Raw genomic sequence first — 18,419 nt, 5'->3', positions numbered from 1 at the left:
TCTGAATTTACCGTATTAGGTTTGAGAAATCTGTCTGCATCCATGCCATTAAGTATAGTGGGCATCAACAGGTATATAAAACCATATTTTATTGCTATTCCATAAGTAAATAAATACACACAAATGTCTTCCCTCATACAGGTTTTCCACAGAGTGACCACAACGCCATTTGACATTAGCTTGAACAGTGAAACCTGCACTCAGGACTCCCAACTCCAAAAGGGATCACACCTTTCCAGTCTTTAGAAGCAGTTTCATTACTGAAGTTTTGGTACAAGTTGGTACAAACTTTACAGATCCATGACAGGTGACTGATTTTTGCTTGTTCACTGGTTGGCTGTTTATGATTGATGTATCAACAGTTCCAAAAGGGTCTATATCTCAAAATAAATAACAGCATTTCAGCACCAAATCTTTTATCTAATTTATTCCAGTCTGCAATGGCTCATTAAAAGTATTTAAAACAAACATACACCCATCCATTAGGGAAACAAGCCAACCAAAAAAGGCTCCTTTCAAATGAAACTATGATGCCACTTCAACAGTGATGACTTCACATTTTCCTGTATCTTGATCTGTGCAGGTAACATGTAAGGATCCATCCCTAAGCAAGAGAGAAATAAATATTTACATATTGTACACCAGAAGTCTTGAAAATATATCTCAACAAAGCATGTATGAAAATTTTATTTAGGGACATCAAGAATCAACATTAACATTGCTTTTGGGGAAGGCAGAAAAAGATAAACCAAAGATTCACCACAAATTCATTCCCTTGTTGCAAGAGCCCCACAAATAATTAACTGCTGTTCTTTCTTAGAGAGAAAATAAATATAATAAATTCTCAGATGAAGTTCAGCAGCAGAAAAAAGGTCTATTTCTCTCAAATGTAGTTTTCATAGGCACTCAGTGAGTTAATGCACAGACAAGGAAATATTTTGGATTTCTGGTACCTTTTCATAGTGAGAACAGTTAATATGTCATGAAGACCACCTTCCTTTTTATCTAAATCCTGGAGTACAATCTGTTAAAAAAAAAAAAAGGCTAAAGTTGATTATATGCACTGATACAAAGTAAGCTAAGCACATGAACATACCTAGTGTGCAAATTCCAGAAATACATTAGTCCAGGGATCGGCAACCTTTCAGAAGTGGTGTGCCGAATCTTCATTTATTCACTCTAATTTAAGGTTTTGCGTGCTGGTAATACATGTTAACATTTTTAGAAGGTCTCTTTCTATAAGTCTATAATATATAACTAAACTACTGTTGTATGTAAAGTAAATAAGGTTTTTAAAATGTTTAAGAAGCTTCATTTAAAATTAAATTAAAATGCAGAGCCCCCCAGACTTGTGGCCAAGACCCTGGCAGTCTGAGTGCCACTGAAAATCAGCTCGTGTGCCGCCTTCGGCACCTGTGCCATAGGTTGCCTAACCCTGCATTAGTCGTTAGGAATGAAATCCCTTGCTCTAACTTTCTAGGCCACTGCTCACTTGCCTATTCTGCTGCTGTCTCTCGAAAGTCTAGAATTTTAAAACAAGAACCTAAACTCAGCTGACAAATTGGAAAACAGTCTGATAAAATTCAGTAAAGACAAATAAAAATACTACACTCAGGAAGGAATAATCAGTTACCCAAATACAAAATGGGAAATGACTGCCTAGGAAGGAGTAGTGCAGAAAAGGATCTGGGGGTTACAGTGGATCACAAACTAAAGATGAATCAACAATGTATATTTTTTGCTAAAAAAGAGAACATCATTCTGGGATGTATTAGCAGGAGTGTTGAATGCAAGACACGAGAAGTAATTCTTCTACTCTACTCAGCACTGATAAGGCCTCCCCTGGAGAACTGTGTCCAGTTCTGGGCACCACACTTCAGGAAAGATGTGGACAAAGTCCAGAGGAAAGCAATAAAAATGACTATTTTTTTAAAACGTCAAAAAAACAAAAGAAAACCCATGACCTATAAGGAAAGTTTGAAGAAAAAAAAGGGGGGGGGGTTTGTTTAGTCTGGAGAAGAGAAGACTGACAAGTCTTCAAGTAGGTAAGAAAATGGTGATAAATTATTGTCCTGTTCTCTGGATAAGGAGTAGTAGTAACGGGCTTAATTTGCAGCAAGGGATATTTATCTTACACATTAAGAAAAACTTCCTAACTAAGGGCAGTTAAGCACTGGAACATATTACCTAGGGAGGTTGTAGAATCTCTGTCACCGGAGGTTTCATGAACAGGTTAAACAAACACCTGTCAGGCACACTACTGCCTAAGTGCAAGGGACTGGACTAGATGACCTACTGAGGTCCCTTCCAGTCCTACATTTCTGTGATTTTAACTCTCCTAAATGGAGGTGACCAAATCACAAGTACTGCATTTTCCAAAAATAATCAAAATTGTATATGCTGTAATTAAGCTGAATGTTATTTATTCTGTTCAGAATTTATTACTGGTAATTTAAGATACAAGGTAGGTTGCAAATCAGTAAGTCCATGTGTATGTGCAAGAAGGGTTCTACTCTTCTGTTAAGGTCACTTCATGTAAAGATAGCTCCTTGAAATGGGAAAGACTATGCAAGGTCTGATCCTGAAAGGGGCAGCACACCTTCAACTCCCTTTAACTTCAGTATCAGTTGAGCATGCTCACCACCTCTTTTGATCAGGTCCTAAAATACTCACTATGCGAACTTCAGAATACTCTCATTCCCAAAACCTCAAGTTATGGAAAACCTTTGTCTTTGTCTACTAAGTGGTATGAAAGTACCTCCGGCTAGAGGTGATCAGCACTGTGCAGACTGCAGACCAACTAAAGTGTGCTTTTAGGAGGAGGCATTTCTTCAGGGATTCTGTTGATTTGCAGCCAAGTGCTCTATCCACTAAGCTAACATTGAATCCTCACCACTACTCATTCAGGGAGTATTAGATGTACCTGACTGATTTTTAACTTCTCTAAATCAGAAGTATATGCTACATGGTACTCTATTGTGTTTGTTTTTCAAAGCAGTAATTGAAACTAAGATCCTATCCAATCTAGGTGGACTTAAATAGATCCTATAGCACTCTGTGTGTTATTTACCCCACCATTCCTGGCCAAAAAAGTTCTCTCTCCTAATTTACCATTGTGAGGTAAGTTATTAGTATGCCTCTTTTACAAGTTTTAGAAAAAAAATCCCAGGATTTTGCCTCCTGTGTGTTTTCGCCTTGCTTCCTCATGGTCCATGATGCCAGCGGAAGTTGTCAGCACTATGTACCCAAACTGACGTGACGGCAAAAGGTTGTTCTGCCACTTTTCCAGGTCCTTCAACTGAACATCAAATCTGGGACTGATCACACCACACTTGTTCAGTCTGCCTGTCAGATTAACAACAATTTTCCCAGCTCTGTGATCATCAATGATCTCAAATTCACCAATGTAACCATGCTTCATCATCACAGTTAAAAACCGCACGATTACTTTAGAGCACGGTCTAATGAGAACTTGACGTTTTCCACGTTTCTCTGCATTGTTGATGCTCTTAAGGGCATCGGCCAGAACATTCATGCGCACCATGATGCCGGTGCAGCAAGATTGCTGGGCTGGTTGCTTGCTGCATTTCAGCAGTGCTCATTTATAAACAGCTTGCAAAGCACTTGCAGGATTCTTCAGCCTGATAAAGGTGCTAGGTAAAGGTAGAATTCCTTTTTAAAAAAATACTTTGCTTGGAAACTCAGTATGATCTGTTCATGGGAATTATTTAAAGGCAATTTCTAGTGAGACTGGTGTAGGGACTACCACTCCTCCCAACAAAAAGTCTGTTCTTGTACATCCACTGAATTTCCAAATAATTCACAGCAAGAATTTTATATTAACTTCTTGTATGTACTCACCTGTGCAAATTTGCCTTCCTCTTTTGCAGGACTTTTCCCTAGAGACTCATACAGTTCAAGACATACAGAGGAATTATTTCCCGGGGCAAGTAGCGTGTGCTGCCTTCGTGCTGGCAAGGGAGTTCCTGATGGAAACAGCACTGTGAATTTGTCAGTCCCCGATTCATCTACACCCTAACAAACAAGAAAAGTTTGCATGAACTTTACAGAAGGGGTTCAAATGTAAAGACATTAGTCTATAGCTTTATCCAGCTCTACTCAATGAGAGTTAAGCTAGCGAAAACTGATTTTTAATTATCAGATGGCTACATACAGTGGTCACTGCTTCAAAGTATAATTGAAGCATTAATACTCACAATTAAGGCAAATGCTGCAGCATGGTAGTATTTACAGCATTTCCTATTGCAGCTATAAAAAATACTGCACACGGAATGGTAAATTCAGCTATTATAGCATAAGAAGGATTTGATCCAAAGCCCAATGAAATCAATAGCAGTATGTCTATTGATTTTGATAGGCTATGGATCAGGCCCTACATGTTGACTTATTTAGTAGGAAGTTGCAATGTAATTGCTAGTGCTAGAATGGTTATTGGAGACTACCACCCCTGTAAATCAATATATACGACATTTCCAAGTGAGTCACCACCAATATTGATCCATTTTTGCATTAGTGGAGTACAAAAGTTTCAATATTAAACTGAGACTTACCTTAACTAGAATATCTTTGGTAGAACACTCAATAGATAGTGCCTCCTCCTCTAATGAGAGGTTCTCTTTCCCTACTAAGATCCCTGCTTCTGTGGCTGCCCCAATGGGAATGACCTCATCTGGTGTGATAGAATTCAGCAACTCCACAGCTGGGAAAAGGTCTTTAATCAGCTGTTGTAGCTTTGGGATTCGAGCAGACCCACCACATAGAACTACCTAGAAAATATTATTCCTTAGTGACTTCAGAACTTTTACAGAATGTAAGTGAACATGGAGCTACACTGTGGAAGGTTAAATTGCTCTGCAATGTTTAATGCTCTATGGCCCATTGTATAAAAAACACACAGAAATGCTACAAGAAAAAAAAAAAACATTATTTTTCCCTGACCTCTGGATCCTTAGCATTTGTCTTAAAAGAAAGGCAGCTTGCAAGCATGAAATCATTTCTGGAGAAGGCATCCTATTGTATCAGTCAGCTAGCTAAAAAACAGCATTCCATACAGGAAAAAAAAAAAAACATTGTTAAAGAACCTTTTAAACCGCCCCCCCCCCAAATACAACAACCCTGTCTTAGCTGAGGCCAACCAGACCTGGAAATGAAGCAAAAAATCATGACAGCCAACTATTTACATAAAACAGAGCTCAGGAGTTTTACTGCAAGGTAAAAGCAGAACATTTATCAAAAATGTTCACTTTTAAAAGACACTTCACTTAACATTCCACTTTTATTCATTGAATTTAGTTTCCTTTTAAAAAATTTAATGTTGCTATTTTCACTTTGTTTTGTGTTGACTCCTCTACTCACCATTTCCTGTTAGAAATTTCTTTTAAACACACTATGCTCAGTTCAGACTTGTAGGCACCATTTTAAGTGAGCTTTTCACAGCTTTCAAACCCCTGTGGGATACTTTGATGTGTTCTTTTGCCTGCAGTTCCCATTCAAGGATCAGTTCCCACTGTGCTAAGAGGATCTGTTAGTTATTGCAGAACTTTATATCTTAGATGCCATCCCTTCTCTATCCTATCACTGAAACTAAACAGATGTCACATGTGCAACACGGACTATGGAAATCCCAGTGACATGCAGTAGTATCCTTTGTGCTGAATAACTGAAATACTTACTGGCCTCAACTATTCTGCAATATTACTGTAATTTATCTTGAGTTCTGCAAGCAGAGTTACAATATAAATGTGCAAATCTAAAAAAAATAATAATTTTTTTTACTACTATTACATACTTTACATACATACATATGTACTTTACATACCTCTCCATCTTTAAGACATTTTTAACTCTAGCTAAACAGCTCATATTTTTGTGATTTGGGTAAATATCAACCCAATTTAATGGGCCAATGAGGCAGAGGTTAAGTGATTTACTCAATCAAAAAGTGAATTTCAGAGATGAGCGAGAACTCAGGAGTTCCTTTAAAGACATGCGAAAAAGCCCCTCTCACACATTCAGAGCACAATCCAATTCCTGATGAAGACAAATGTAAAATTCCACAGACTTCAGTGGGTGTTGGAACAGACTTTTAGCCCTCAGTTATATGATGTACATGGTTTAAGTTTTAAGAATGTTTAAAAACCTAAAATAAACCTATGAAATCACTAGTTATAATAAATCTCCAAGTATAAAATATTTTTGATAGACAACATTTTAGATAAGGTTAGTACAGTACCTGTCCCAGCTTAGGCATATAAAACACAACATTAAAAAAATCATATAACTGATTTTAGTTTCCTTGAATTGATCAAGGATTTGTTATCAATGTGCTACATAGATGAAAAGGGCAGTTAAACTATAAGGCTTTAGTCATCCTTTAATTTTTATAAACCCAAAGTCTTGCGTTTTAGGTTCTTCCCTTAATGTGAACACAACACCCCTCAGCAGTAATAAGAGCTACACACACGCAGAGGGTAAAGTGTACCTTTAACTATCATGACATTTAGCAGCCAGAAAATGCTTCACATACAATGATATACTTTGAGCTCCAGAAATTAACAGCTATTGGCTAATTTCTTGTTAATATATTCCCCAGGTGTTCTTCCAAATGAGTTCATAAACATCCTGAGAATAAAGACTGTTACCTTGTTAATGTCATCTGCTGTAAATCCAACTTGTTGCAAGAGTTTTTTAATTGCTTCTACACATTTATTAAAAAGTGGAGAACAAATCAGTTCAAATCTGGCCCTGTTTAACAAAACAGAGAAAATGCTAAGTAAACAACAAATACAATCTCTCACCCGTTGGAAGAATCAGCAGTTAAAATGGAAGAGAAAGATATTTTCCACCACATACTCTGTTTCCATAGCCATGAACTGGTAGGATTAAGTAACAGCAGGAGCAATGTACTGGTGCGAAAGAGTCTCAGAAGTGTTATGGCTTCACAAATATACCAAGAAAGCTGTGGATTCAACTTGGATTTTGTTTTTGTGAAGAACAGCCAAAAAAAATGCAGCAGTTTAGACATACAAAAAAACCCTGGTTTTGTCCCACTCAAAGTTTCACCAATACACATTAATCCTGATGAGATAATGTGGTGGAGAAAGTGCCTGCATGCTATGAACTCCTTCAGTGGCAGTACACCAGTAGAGAATTACAGGGCCAGTTTTTCCTCCTATAAAGACATACCCCAGATGGTCCACAGAAAACAGTCTCCATATGCAAGTTGTGGGGTGCAACAAGGTGGTGAGACAAAGTGGAAAAATTGAATTTTGATTTTTAATCTGAAGATGCATTGAAACACTAGAACACATTGTTTCACCTCTGTAGATAAAAGTAAGAAGAATTCTTAAGAATTAACTGTCAACCTCTCGCTTTATGTTCACAAGCAAGTAGACTGTGGACCCGAATGTGTTTTACTACCTTTAATCAGGGCTTGAGAATACTGCTCGCCAAAGGTGACCAGGGAAGTTCTATGTGGTCGAAAGGTATATAATGAATCACTTTCATTAAAACAAAATATTAGTCCATAATGCTGAACTAGAGCAATCCAAACTGTTTTTTCTTAAATCTGCAGATGGATCTCTCCTTTGTCTCTGCTACTGCGGTGGGGTTTTTTGTTTTTATTTTTAAATTTGTTTTTATACCAGGCTGCAGCAGCAAAATGGAACTGCTGCTATTCAGTTAAGAAACTGTCAAGCATCCTATTTTTATTCAGTTTCTACTGCCAACTGGGAAAGCAATGAGCAGTAGCAGAATTCACAGAGGATGACAATCTGCCTCCAAAGGGAGAGAGGGAAAAAAAAAAAAAAAAAAAAAAAGCAAGCCTCCAGGGAGGGGTAGAGTAGTATAAACAGTCCATTCTCACACCAGAGAACTGAGGAGGGGTGAAGGGAGAGAAAGTTTCTGCCCCTCTCAGCAAAAGAGATAAAACTTACTCTGTGCAGGGTCTTGGAACGGAACAGCTGGTACAAATCCCAGCTCCCTACACCTCTCACTAATCAGGGCTCCCTATATACTTTTCTTTGATATCTAGCTCTGGCCAGCAGGTCTCTGGTAAAGTTTTCAAGCCCCATCTTCAATAAAGTCAGATGCTATGTCATTATGCTATATTAGGGCTAGTCATCTTTCAAGTAAAAGTCTGGAAAGTAGTGCCTAAGGAAAAAAGGTGAAATTCTGCTCCCAAACGTATACCTAAATTCTGGGGCACCTTTTCAAACGTCAACAGTCAGAACCTGCAATGCAATGCTAGAAGCCTTCCTTAGTACTCAGAGCCCAATTCTTGCAGCCTTTACTCATCTGACACTAAAGCCAACGGAACTATTCACATAAGCAGAGACTTCTAGATATTGCAGGAATGCGCGATCAAAAACCCAGTTTTCATCTTCAGTACTCCCCTGCCACTGAAATTCAATTCCCCCCCCCCAACACACCCAAAAAACAAAATCAAAATTGAAATATAATCCTAGAAATCAGTCATAATAAAAATATCAAAAGTAATTTCAAAAAGGATCACCCTTACCTGGACACATTACAATCAAAATCCAGACCATCATATAATGAGTCTACAAAACAGTTTGAACTTCCCAAGGTTGACAAAGAGTGCTTTGCAACATCAGCACTGTTCATTAGCTTCATCATAGCTCTGGAATTTCCTTTTATATCATGTTTATAAGATCTGTATTAGAAAGAAGTCTTCAGGGTGACTGAGAAACTGTTTTAGACATAATACATTAGACATTAATGCTTTCAAGAGGTTAGTATTAAAGTGGCTCCTTTCCCCATTCTTCAGTAAATTATTCTTGTAATGCCACACTGAATGACATTCAACATGTACAAAGCAAAATTTCTGCTTCAAATTCAAGCAAAGGACACATTCTACAGTGCTATTTGGGGAAAGCCAGGAATTAGTGTTTTAACAAGTACAGATTTCATCAGTCTCTCCTCAGAACAATCTCCTAACCTAAATGAATGTAATATGGGAAAAAGATCCCTGAAGCTAATCAATTTAAAGTTCAATTATCAGGGTTGTTTCAAGAAACAGAAGAACATTAAACAGAAGTTGTGACAACCTCATCCAAAAGATCTCAAAGCATTCTATAAACTTGACTAAGTGATTAAGAACAATATATAGCAATTGCTTCACCAACTTCTTAATACAAGCTGCCATTATTTAAAACCAAAACAAAACACTCCAACAGCCCAGAGCTGGAATGAGACAGCTTGTTTAAAAAAAAAAAAAAAAAAAAAGCTTACAGCAACACTGCACACCAGTTTGAGTCAGAAAATGAATGTTATCCATCTGAAACTTAGAATTCACCCTATCCTACTTTTGCTGAAGTGCATGGGATTATTAGTCAATATTTATATGGTGGTAGCACCTAGAACAGGGGTTCTCAAACTGGGCATCGGGACCCCTCAGGGGGTCGCAAGGTTATTACATGAGGGGGGTTGTGAGCCCCCACCCCAAACCCCACTTTGCCTCCAGCATTTATAACAGTGTTAATATATTTAAAAGTGTTTTTAAATTATAAGGGGGTGTCGCACTTAAGAGGCTTGCTTTGTGAAAGGGGTCACCAGTACAAAAGTTTGAGAACCACTGACCTAGAACCTTCAACCGGGTGGAGGTTCCTACCATGCAAGGCACCTCACAAACAGCAAATGACAGTCCCTGCCCTGAAGAGCTTAATTTACAACCTGGAAGATCATAATTGGTGAGAACATTGGTTTTACATCTTATCTAGAAGATGGCACATCCAGAAGCATGGTGCCCACTGATTTAGTATTGTCTCAGAGTAACGAACAACATCCCTTCCAACACAGCTTATTTCGACAACGGGGCATTGCAGAGAATTTTTAAAAAGGTAGTCCTCCTTTTGGTTTTACATCTTATCTAGAAGATGGCACATCCAGAAGCATGGTGCCCACTGATTTAGTATTGTCTCAGAGTAACGAGCAACATCCCTTCCAACACAGCTTATTTCGACAACGGGGCATTGCAGAGAATTTTTAAAAAGGTAGTCCTCCTTTTGGTTTTACATCTTATCTAGAAGATGGCACATCCAGAAGCATGGTGCCCACTGATTTAGTATTGTCTCCGAGTAACGAGCAACATCCCTTCCAACACAGCTTATTTCGACAATGGGGCATTGCAGAGAATTTTTAAAAAGGTAGTCCTCCTAACATTAATAGCAATGTATGTTTTTCTGTAGCTATAAAATATTCAGCACTTACCTCTGAAATTCAGAAGCTAAATGTTGTGCTAAGGCTTCTGTGAAACAGACACCACCTATACTATCATCTGTGTTTGTGGCAAGAACACGATATATTCCACTATTTACTTCTATAACTGTAACAGAGAGCGATGTTCCTCCAAGCTTAAAAACCAACACATTGCTGCCAGGTTAAAAAAAACAAAATAAAAACACCTGAAAACTAGATCAGTAAAATATAAACATTTACTCATACTCATTTTTTTCTAACTAAACACATACACACAATATAAATTAAGTTTTTTAAATTGCTTGTCAATAACATTTGATTGGAAGTACTGAAATATATACATCTATCATATCTATGGCTATTATTTTACCGTATTCCCCCAAGAAATAGAATAGTTGATAGCATGCTTACAAGTAGCAAGCTGCCTATGACTAAACAGAGCATAACTGGGAACCAACATTTACTTGCCGTTACGAGCCCTAGTTATACTTACAGCAGGATAGAAAATGGACGCCTAGGCAGATCTCAACTTTTTAATTTTGTCCAGCACTTGAACACTCAGGTAATAGAAGTTACATATATTAACTTAAAATTTGGATAGAACAGTAACATGTTTACTATTGCCAAGACTTCCATAACAAATTGACTTACATTTTGGTTTTTATTTTCAAGTTAAGTAGGCATGGTCTTTTGTCAATCCAATCACAGCTCACTACTGAGCAAGACTTAATTTTTGTACATATTTTTCTCCATATCCAGTGTAGCACAGTATGGGTTTTTAATTATGGTTATCAGTTCAAAGTCATGTAAGTAATTTAAAACAAATCTGTATTAAAAATGAAGGCTACAAAAACTTTTCAAATTCCAATGACAAACTTTAATGTTAACTATAATATTGTGTACCCTGGGCATTTCCTAGCAAAGTTATGATTTTTGCATTTATTTTTATGAGAATACAATGACATCTCCCCATTTTTATAGTCATAATAAAGCCTTAATAATTACACCACTATTGTTTATCAAACCTCCAGTTTTCAAGCAACCACAGTTAAATCTATTTTAAAAAGCACACATGAAATAAGATAAAAGCATTTTACCTTTTCCCAGCGGGTGAATCTTGTCCAATTCCATATGCCAAGAGAGCTGCAGATGGCTCATGAATTAATCTCAGAACATTAAATCCAGCTGCCCCAGCTGCTTGCCTGTGATAAGACACACCACAGCTAAAGGTCTGCATTTCATGTACTGTAACGGTACATATTAGTGAGGCCTCATCAATGCACATATATCACAGAGCCATGTTACCCAGATATAATATGATATTTTCAAGGTTTTGACCTAGTCAAGGAACACTATTAAAAGTCCTGTCTACAATGCAAATTGTTACTGCCGTAATTGTATATATGAAGTGTCAAGGAAAAATGTATTGTAATGCATTAGAGTCTCTGACCCAAAATATAACAAAGTGAAATTGGCTGTTTTATTTGACAGCAGAAGTTTTAACTTTAAGAACAAAATCTAACTGATAACATTCCAGAAAAAATCCCCATCAACTGTTCTGAGCACTGATATAGCAGGAAAGTTTGGTTTTGTATCTGATCCAAATCACCTTGACTGCTTCAAAAAAAAAAAAAAATCTCTTGAAAATTCAATGTCTCTGAAACTCCTACAATTCATCTCTTCCAAGTAAAAGTCTATTACCTTTATGCTTGAAACAGAAGTACAGTTCTAAGTCATTTTGACACACTCCAATATGCATCTTGTAATAGCCATTGAACTAATTTAGCCTCTCTCAGATTAACTGGCGAGTTCGAAATGTTCTGAGTAGCACTAAAACCTCAGAAGCGCTTTGCTCGACTCCTCTTAAAAACCATTCGCTGGTTTAAGACTCACAATGCTTACTGTCCAAAGGGATTTTTAATAGATATCTGGCATCTAATTTTTTTTTTTTAATCTAAAAGCTGGAGCATTTCAACTTATAGTAAAATACTTTGTTTTTTTTTAAATGACTTGTACTTGTGTAATATAAAAAGGAGTGACAGCCCTGGAGAGAGAACCCCTACAAGAATAAACAGTGGTACAGCAAGTGGCCCTGTATTGTCCCGCCAGCATGCTTCAAACCTAGCATGGTGGGATAAGAGTTCAGTCTCCATACTCATACAGCATCTAACCTCCCTGGTAAGATCGCCCATAAAGGTGCTATTTGGTGCCAACTGTAATGCTCAGATTTGTGATGTAAAAACTTAAGGAGGAACAGCACCAATGTCATTTGCATTTCAAGTGGAACACAACAGTCACCAGGTGATAAAACCTCTGGGGTGAAGTCTTTTCTATTGAAGTCAGTAGCAAAACTCCCACTATCTTCAACATGGCCAGGATTCTACCCCTGCTTATTACCGGTGTGTAATAACCAAATTCAAATTACCAAATTTGAACCAGCAAACTGGGGTTCCAATCCTGTAACTATCAGAGGGGTAGCCGTGTTAGTCTGGATCTGTAAAAGTGGCAAAGAGTTCTGTGGCACCTTATAGACTAACAAACGTATTGGAGCATGAGCTTTCATGGGTGAATACCCACTTCGTCGGATGCATGCGTACAATCCTGTAATCGTTAGTGGACGATCAGACTGCTACACCTGTGAAGGCTCCATAGATGCACAGCAACCTGCCCATGCACTATTAGTTACAGGATTGGGGTCCAGATATGGAAGTCTCCATATCCCATCAGTAGTGCCTTACCAAATTCTCATCCATGAAAAACGCATCAAGGAACATGAAATCTGGTCTTTTGTGTGCTTTTACCCTATACTATACATATTTCACGGGGGAGACCAGCATTTCTCAAATGGGGGGTCCTGACCCAATGTGAAGCTTGTGTGTGTGAACCTTATGATACCCCCTCCTCCCCCAACTCCCTTTTGGGTCAGGAGCCCTACAAATACAACACCGTGAAATTTCAATTTAAATAGCTGAAATCATGACATTTACAGTTTTTAAAATCCTAGGACCACAACACTGACCAAAACAGACCATGAATTTGGTAGGGCCCTACCCATCAGCAATCCCCCTGCATCTAAGTGAAAAGAGAAGTCATTCTTCTTACCCAAGGGCATTTTTCTGGTTCTCTCCAAACTCAAATGGTACAGTAATAACCACATCATTGACATCGGAACCCAACGCAGACTGAGCAGTTTCTGTTTACAAACAGAGGCAGAACATGTTGATTAAAATATTACTATTTTAAAAAGGTGGCTTAATATAGCGAAGGTGTTGATAACTTTTAAAGTTTTACTCCCTATTTACCTTTCATTTTACTGAATATGAGTTTTGCAACTTCTTCCGGGCAAACAAGTTTGTTATCTATTTCATACTGGAGTTTTCCATTCTTCTCAGTGACCTAGGAATAAAGCCAACATATGTGCATGTGAAATGGTAAGACTCATTTTGTTTGTAATGAAAATTAATGTTTATGTCAAATTTGGTTTCCATTCCCAGAAAAGAAAACTAGACCAGGGAAACATTTTCATGTTTGTATTTAGCTCAAATGGTATGAAGGCTCCCCAACAGATTTGACCAAGGAGGGGCTCATAAAGATGTCTTACATTATCCAGGCCTGAATCAAGAAGCCAGGCCCATGGCACATAACATTTAAACACAAGGGCAAAAACCCTTAAGGATCTGGACCTCAAACATCACGGAAATGTTGGGGAATGTTTGCCTAAGACACAATTTCTCCCAGGCATACAGGGAGGACTTTGAGACCCCCATATTATCTTGTTTTTGCCCCAATTTACATAAATTTATCAAGATGGGCGGTCAAGGATTAACACAACCTGGCTGTCACTCCTCTGGGAGGAAGGAGGTGAGGCAAGGGCTGGATACAGGGCAGTCGATCGTTGATCTGTTACTCAGACTCTCCCACGCCTGTGAGCTCCTGAGATAGAGATCAGGCCAGTATCTTGATTTAATAAAGTTTTCTTTTAATCTTTCTTTGCAACAAAGCTTTCTTGTAGCAAGGATAATGTGGTCTTAAGATTCAGTAATGTGGTTGCTTGCGTAATAAACATTTTTAATTTCATGCTTCCTATGCTGAGCGTTTTCTGCATTTATTTATAATGTTTTTAAAAAGATGGTTACTATTCTCTTTGACTGCATTAAAGAATCACCCTCTCTGGAGTTCTCCTTCAGACATATTACCCAAGGGAGAACCCACATATAATGGATGGCTCTAACTCCACAAGAGAGAGACAAATAGAGGGTTTGAAGCAGAATATAGCAAAACCTCTCTTGTTAAAAAAGAAGTTTCTATCACACATGGTGTCCTGTAGAGCTTCAGATTGTGCCATATGGGTCTGATCACTAAGACACTGTAATGAGGTGTTTATGATATTAAAATAAATGATGGAATCAATGCAGATTTTTTCAGCTCTAGGGAGAAAAAAGAAATTGGATCATACTTACTGGACATTTGCTTTCTGCAATATATTTCTCAGCTTGTGGGTCACCAGGGCTGTCAAAGCAAATTAAGAGTGATAATTTTGCAGGTGGCATTGGATGTGTGGTTCTGCCTATCTAGCTGTTTATTTTTTCAGCTTATGACACTCAGTCTATGTGGTCCACTTGTATTTTATTTATTTTAGTAAAAACTCCTGTTGCAATTACTATTAATAAACAGCAGGTCTGGGGCTCCACCCTTGTCATGGAAAAACCCAAGAGAAAGGGGCAACTTTTCTAAGGCTTTATCTACACTGGAACTGTGTCGGCAAAACTTTTGTCATTCAGGGGTGTTTAAAAAAACAACACCACACAACACCCCCGAACGACAAAAGTTTTACCGACGAAAAGCACCGGTGTGAACAGTGCTTTGTCATCAGGAGTGCTTTGCTCAGCTACATTGCGCACCTTTTAGCAGCACAGCTGTGTCGCTAAAAGGTGCGGAGCGCAGACAAAGCCTAAATTACATTTTAAAAAAAGAAAAGAAAGTGCACCCTGGAAAAATATCTGTAACTTCTTATTTACTTAATGCTACCCTCATGGATAAAAAATACAATCTGAACAATTAACAGTACCTTCTGCATTCAACATGATTTTTATTTCAGGACCATATTTCAATATAATTTTTGTTATATCAATTGTAAATAATCATAGCAGTTACAAGCTGATTAACTTATTCTAAAAGATGAGTGAAAGTTTAACTGTTAAAATTCGACACCAGAAGGAAAATAAAATAAAAATCAGACTATACACAGGTAGATTCTCTCATTCAACCTGCCATAAAGAATTTTAATTTATTTTTAATTTGTTACAAATCTTTCTTGTTGACTTATTTGTCACCTCTCTGATTACACGGTTGGGTATTTTATTAGGCAGGATTAAAACCAAATAAAGTAGAACTTTGATAATTTGCAATGATGAATGAGTCTTGTGTTCACTGTAGTTCACAAGATGTTCTTTGTTAATTTCTGGATTTACTTGTACTTTACTTTAAATTCAAAGTAATAATTCAGTAAATGCACTGCAGCATATTTTAACCTTTGTAACATTTTCTGCATACAAATACAGAAGTCTTGGCAATAAGAGCCCTCACTACAGTTGACAAGTAGCCCAAACCCACCATTATTTTGGGCAAATTATGAAGTGTGAGGATTACCTATTGGCAAAGTCTTATTCTAGTTTGATTCTGCAAACAAATGCAGGCAAAGAATATTCAAAGTCTCTAACTTCTTATTCCACAGTTCATTAAAGAAAGGAAACTACCAGAAACAATTTTTGGGATGTAGTGACCTCTCTTATCAAAGCCAGATTATTAAATTGATTAACCTTTAGATCTTAAATTATATATATCATTAGCAGACCAGCTTTAGTGAGAAGACTTGTGAACAGATATGAGTTAAATAAGCATTTGCTATTTACATCCCCAAATTGTAATATACATACACACACTCCTCAAATGAAATATTTTATTTCGTATCTATTCACTTACCTTCTCCCAAGAATCTGCTTTACTTTCACTACTGTATTTGCAATATTTCTTACTCTACTTTGTTTTGCTGCCAAACCAACGACCTGCAAAATGGAAAAGAAATTATGAAATGAAAAATGGACATTCCTCTCTGCCGAAAACTGCTACAGTGAGAGAAAAAAAATTACCTCTTCATTTTTTGAGTAAGCAACAACAGCTGGCGTGACTCTATCACCTGCATCATTGGCAACCACATCTGCACGGCCATCCTAAAAACAAATATACCATCCAAAGGTAGAGAGAAGTCATTCAGTGAAATATTAACATACCTACCTTAGCAATGAAATATGTAGCATCAACGTTTATTACCAAACACAGCCAATGGTGCCAATTAAAAACCTGTGCTCTATGAGTGAGTTTAGTATTTCATCATTCCATCCTGCAGAGCAAGATACTCTATTGGGAACATAAGAACGGCCATAGTGGGTCAGACCAAAGGTCCATCTAGACCAGTATCCTGTCTTCAGACAGTGGCCAATGCCAGGTGCCCCAGAGGGCATTAATAGAACAAGTAATCATCAAGTGATCCATCTCCTGTCGCCCATTCTCAGTTTCTGGCAAACAGAGGCTAAGGGACACTATCCCTGCCTATCCTGGCTAATAGCCATTGATGGACCTATCCTCCATGAACTTATGAAGTTCTTTCTTGAACTCTGTTATAGTCTTTGTCTTCACAACATCCTCTGGCAGAGTTCCAAAGACTGACTGTGCATTGTGTGAAAAAATACTTCCTTTTGTTTGTTTTAAACCTGCTGCTTATTAATTTCATTTGGTGACCCCTAGTTCTTGTGTTATGAGGAGTAAGTAACACTTGCTTATTTACTTTCTCCACACCAGTCATGATTATACAGACCTCAATCATATTCCCCGCCTCCCCCGAGTCATCTTTTCTAAGCTGAAAAGTCCCAGTCTTATTAATTTCTCCTCATATGGCAGCCATTCCATACGCCTAATCATTTTTGTTACCCCTTTCTGAACCTTTTCCAATTCCAATATATCAGGGATCGGCAACCTTTAGCACGCAGCCCGCCAGGGTAAGCACCCTGGCAGGCCGGGCCAGTTTGTTTACCTGCTGCATCCACAGATTCGGCAGCTTGCGGCTCCCACTGGCTGCAGTTTATCACTCTAGGCCAATGGGGGCAGCGGGAAGCGGCGGCCAACACATCCCTTGGCCTGCGCCGCTTCCTGCGGCCCCCATTGGCCTGGTACGGCGAACCGCAGCCAGTGGAAACTGCGATCAGCCGAACCTGTGGATGCAGCAGGTAAACAAACTGGCCCGGCCCTCCATGCTGCTTACCGTCGGGCCATGTGCCAAAGGTTGCCGATCCCTATAATATATCATGTTTCACATCGGGCAACCACATTTGCACGCAGTATTTAGGATGTGGGCGTACCATTGATTTATATAGAAGCAATATGATATTTTCTGTCTTATTATCTATCCCTCTGTTCATGATTCCCAACATTCTGGGTTTTTTTCTTTTTTTTTTGCCTGTTGCTGCACATTGAGCGGATGTTTTCAGAGAACTATCTACAATGACTCCAAAATCTTTTTCTTGAGCGTTACCAGTTAAATGCCTCCACTGAACAGCTAACAGCAACCGACTGACGCCAGAACTGCTTTTTGTCACATTGCGAGGCCAGCGTGAGGTGCCCCGTCCGGCCCGGTCCCGCCCAGAGAACTGCCCCCAGGTGCCCCCGTGTAACGCGGGTCCCAGAGACACCAAGGGCGGGAGGGAGAATCCGTCACGTCCCTCGCTGGGCTGTCCAGGGGTTAGTCAGCCCGGGCCCCTGACTGTGCCGCACACGCACCGTGGCCACAGGGGTCCTGTCAACGGTGGCCCCGGCACCCCGCCCCCCACAGCAGCACCGGAGATGGCTCCGCCCCCCCAGCGGCTGGCCCGGGGGGAAGGCCCCCAACCCCCCCAGCGCGGCCCACCTTATACACGGCCACAGAGGCGCAGGTGCAACCCAAGTGGACGCCTATGGCCGCCATCAGCCCCTTACTCCGCGCCGCCGCAGCTTTCCCCTCCCACAATGCACCGCGACGCCGTCCGCGCCAATCCTGCGCGGCCGCCCGCCCTGCCAATCACATTCCGCCTCTGCTCCCCGGCGAGCCTATCGTTAGGACCAATCCCAGAGACAGGGTCAGATTTCTC

At 39.1% G+C, this 18,419-nt stretch overlaps 2 protein-coding genes across 2 annotated transcripts; both read right to left on the bottom strand.

Moving 5' to 3' along the window:
* Nucleotides 1–302: 302 nt before the first annotated feature.
* Nucleotides 303–18,346, bottom strand: HSPA14 (heat shock protein family A (Hsp70) member 14). The gene is made up of 14 exons (XM_045031195.1): nt 18,200–18,346; nt 16,389–16,469; nt 16,222–16,304; nt 14,700–14,748; nt 13,542–13,635; nt 13,342–13,432; nt 11,337–11,441; nt 10,252–10,413; nt 8,540–8,695; nt 6,663–6,765; nt 4,572–4,787; nt 3,862–4,035; nt 954–1,024; nt 303–604 (listed from the first exon to the last, which is right to left on the bottom strand). Exons 1-14 carry the CDS (start codon nt 18,254–18,256, stop codon nt 526–528), a joined length of 1,521 nt encoding a protein of 506 aa, XP_044887130.1. The 5' UTR covers nt 18,257–18,346; the 3' UTR covers nt 303–525.
* Nucleotides 3,137–3,564, bottom strand: LOC123377858 (40S ribosomal protein S15a). Its single transcript, XM_045031187.1, has one exon. The coding sequence runs from the start codon at nt 3,542–3,544 to the stop codon at nt 3,152–3,154; it is 393 nt and encodes a 130-aa protein (XP_044887122.1). The 5' UTR covers nt 3,545–3,564; the 3' UTR covers nt 3,137–3,151.
* Nucleotides 18,347–18,419: the final 73 nt, after the last annotated feature.

This window comes from Mauremys mutica, chromosome 1 (genome assembly GCF_020497125.1).
Source record: "Mauremys mutica isolate MM-2020 ecotype Southern chromosome 1, ASM2049712v1, whole genome shotgun sequence".
NCBI classification, from domain to species: Eukaryota; Metazoa; Chordata; order Testudines; family Geoemydidae; genus Mauremys; species Mauremys mutica.
Note: the sequence above shows the minus strand (reverse complement) of the source record. Positions and strands in the feature narration are given on the sequence as shown.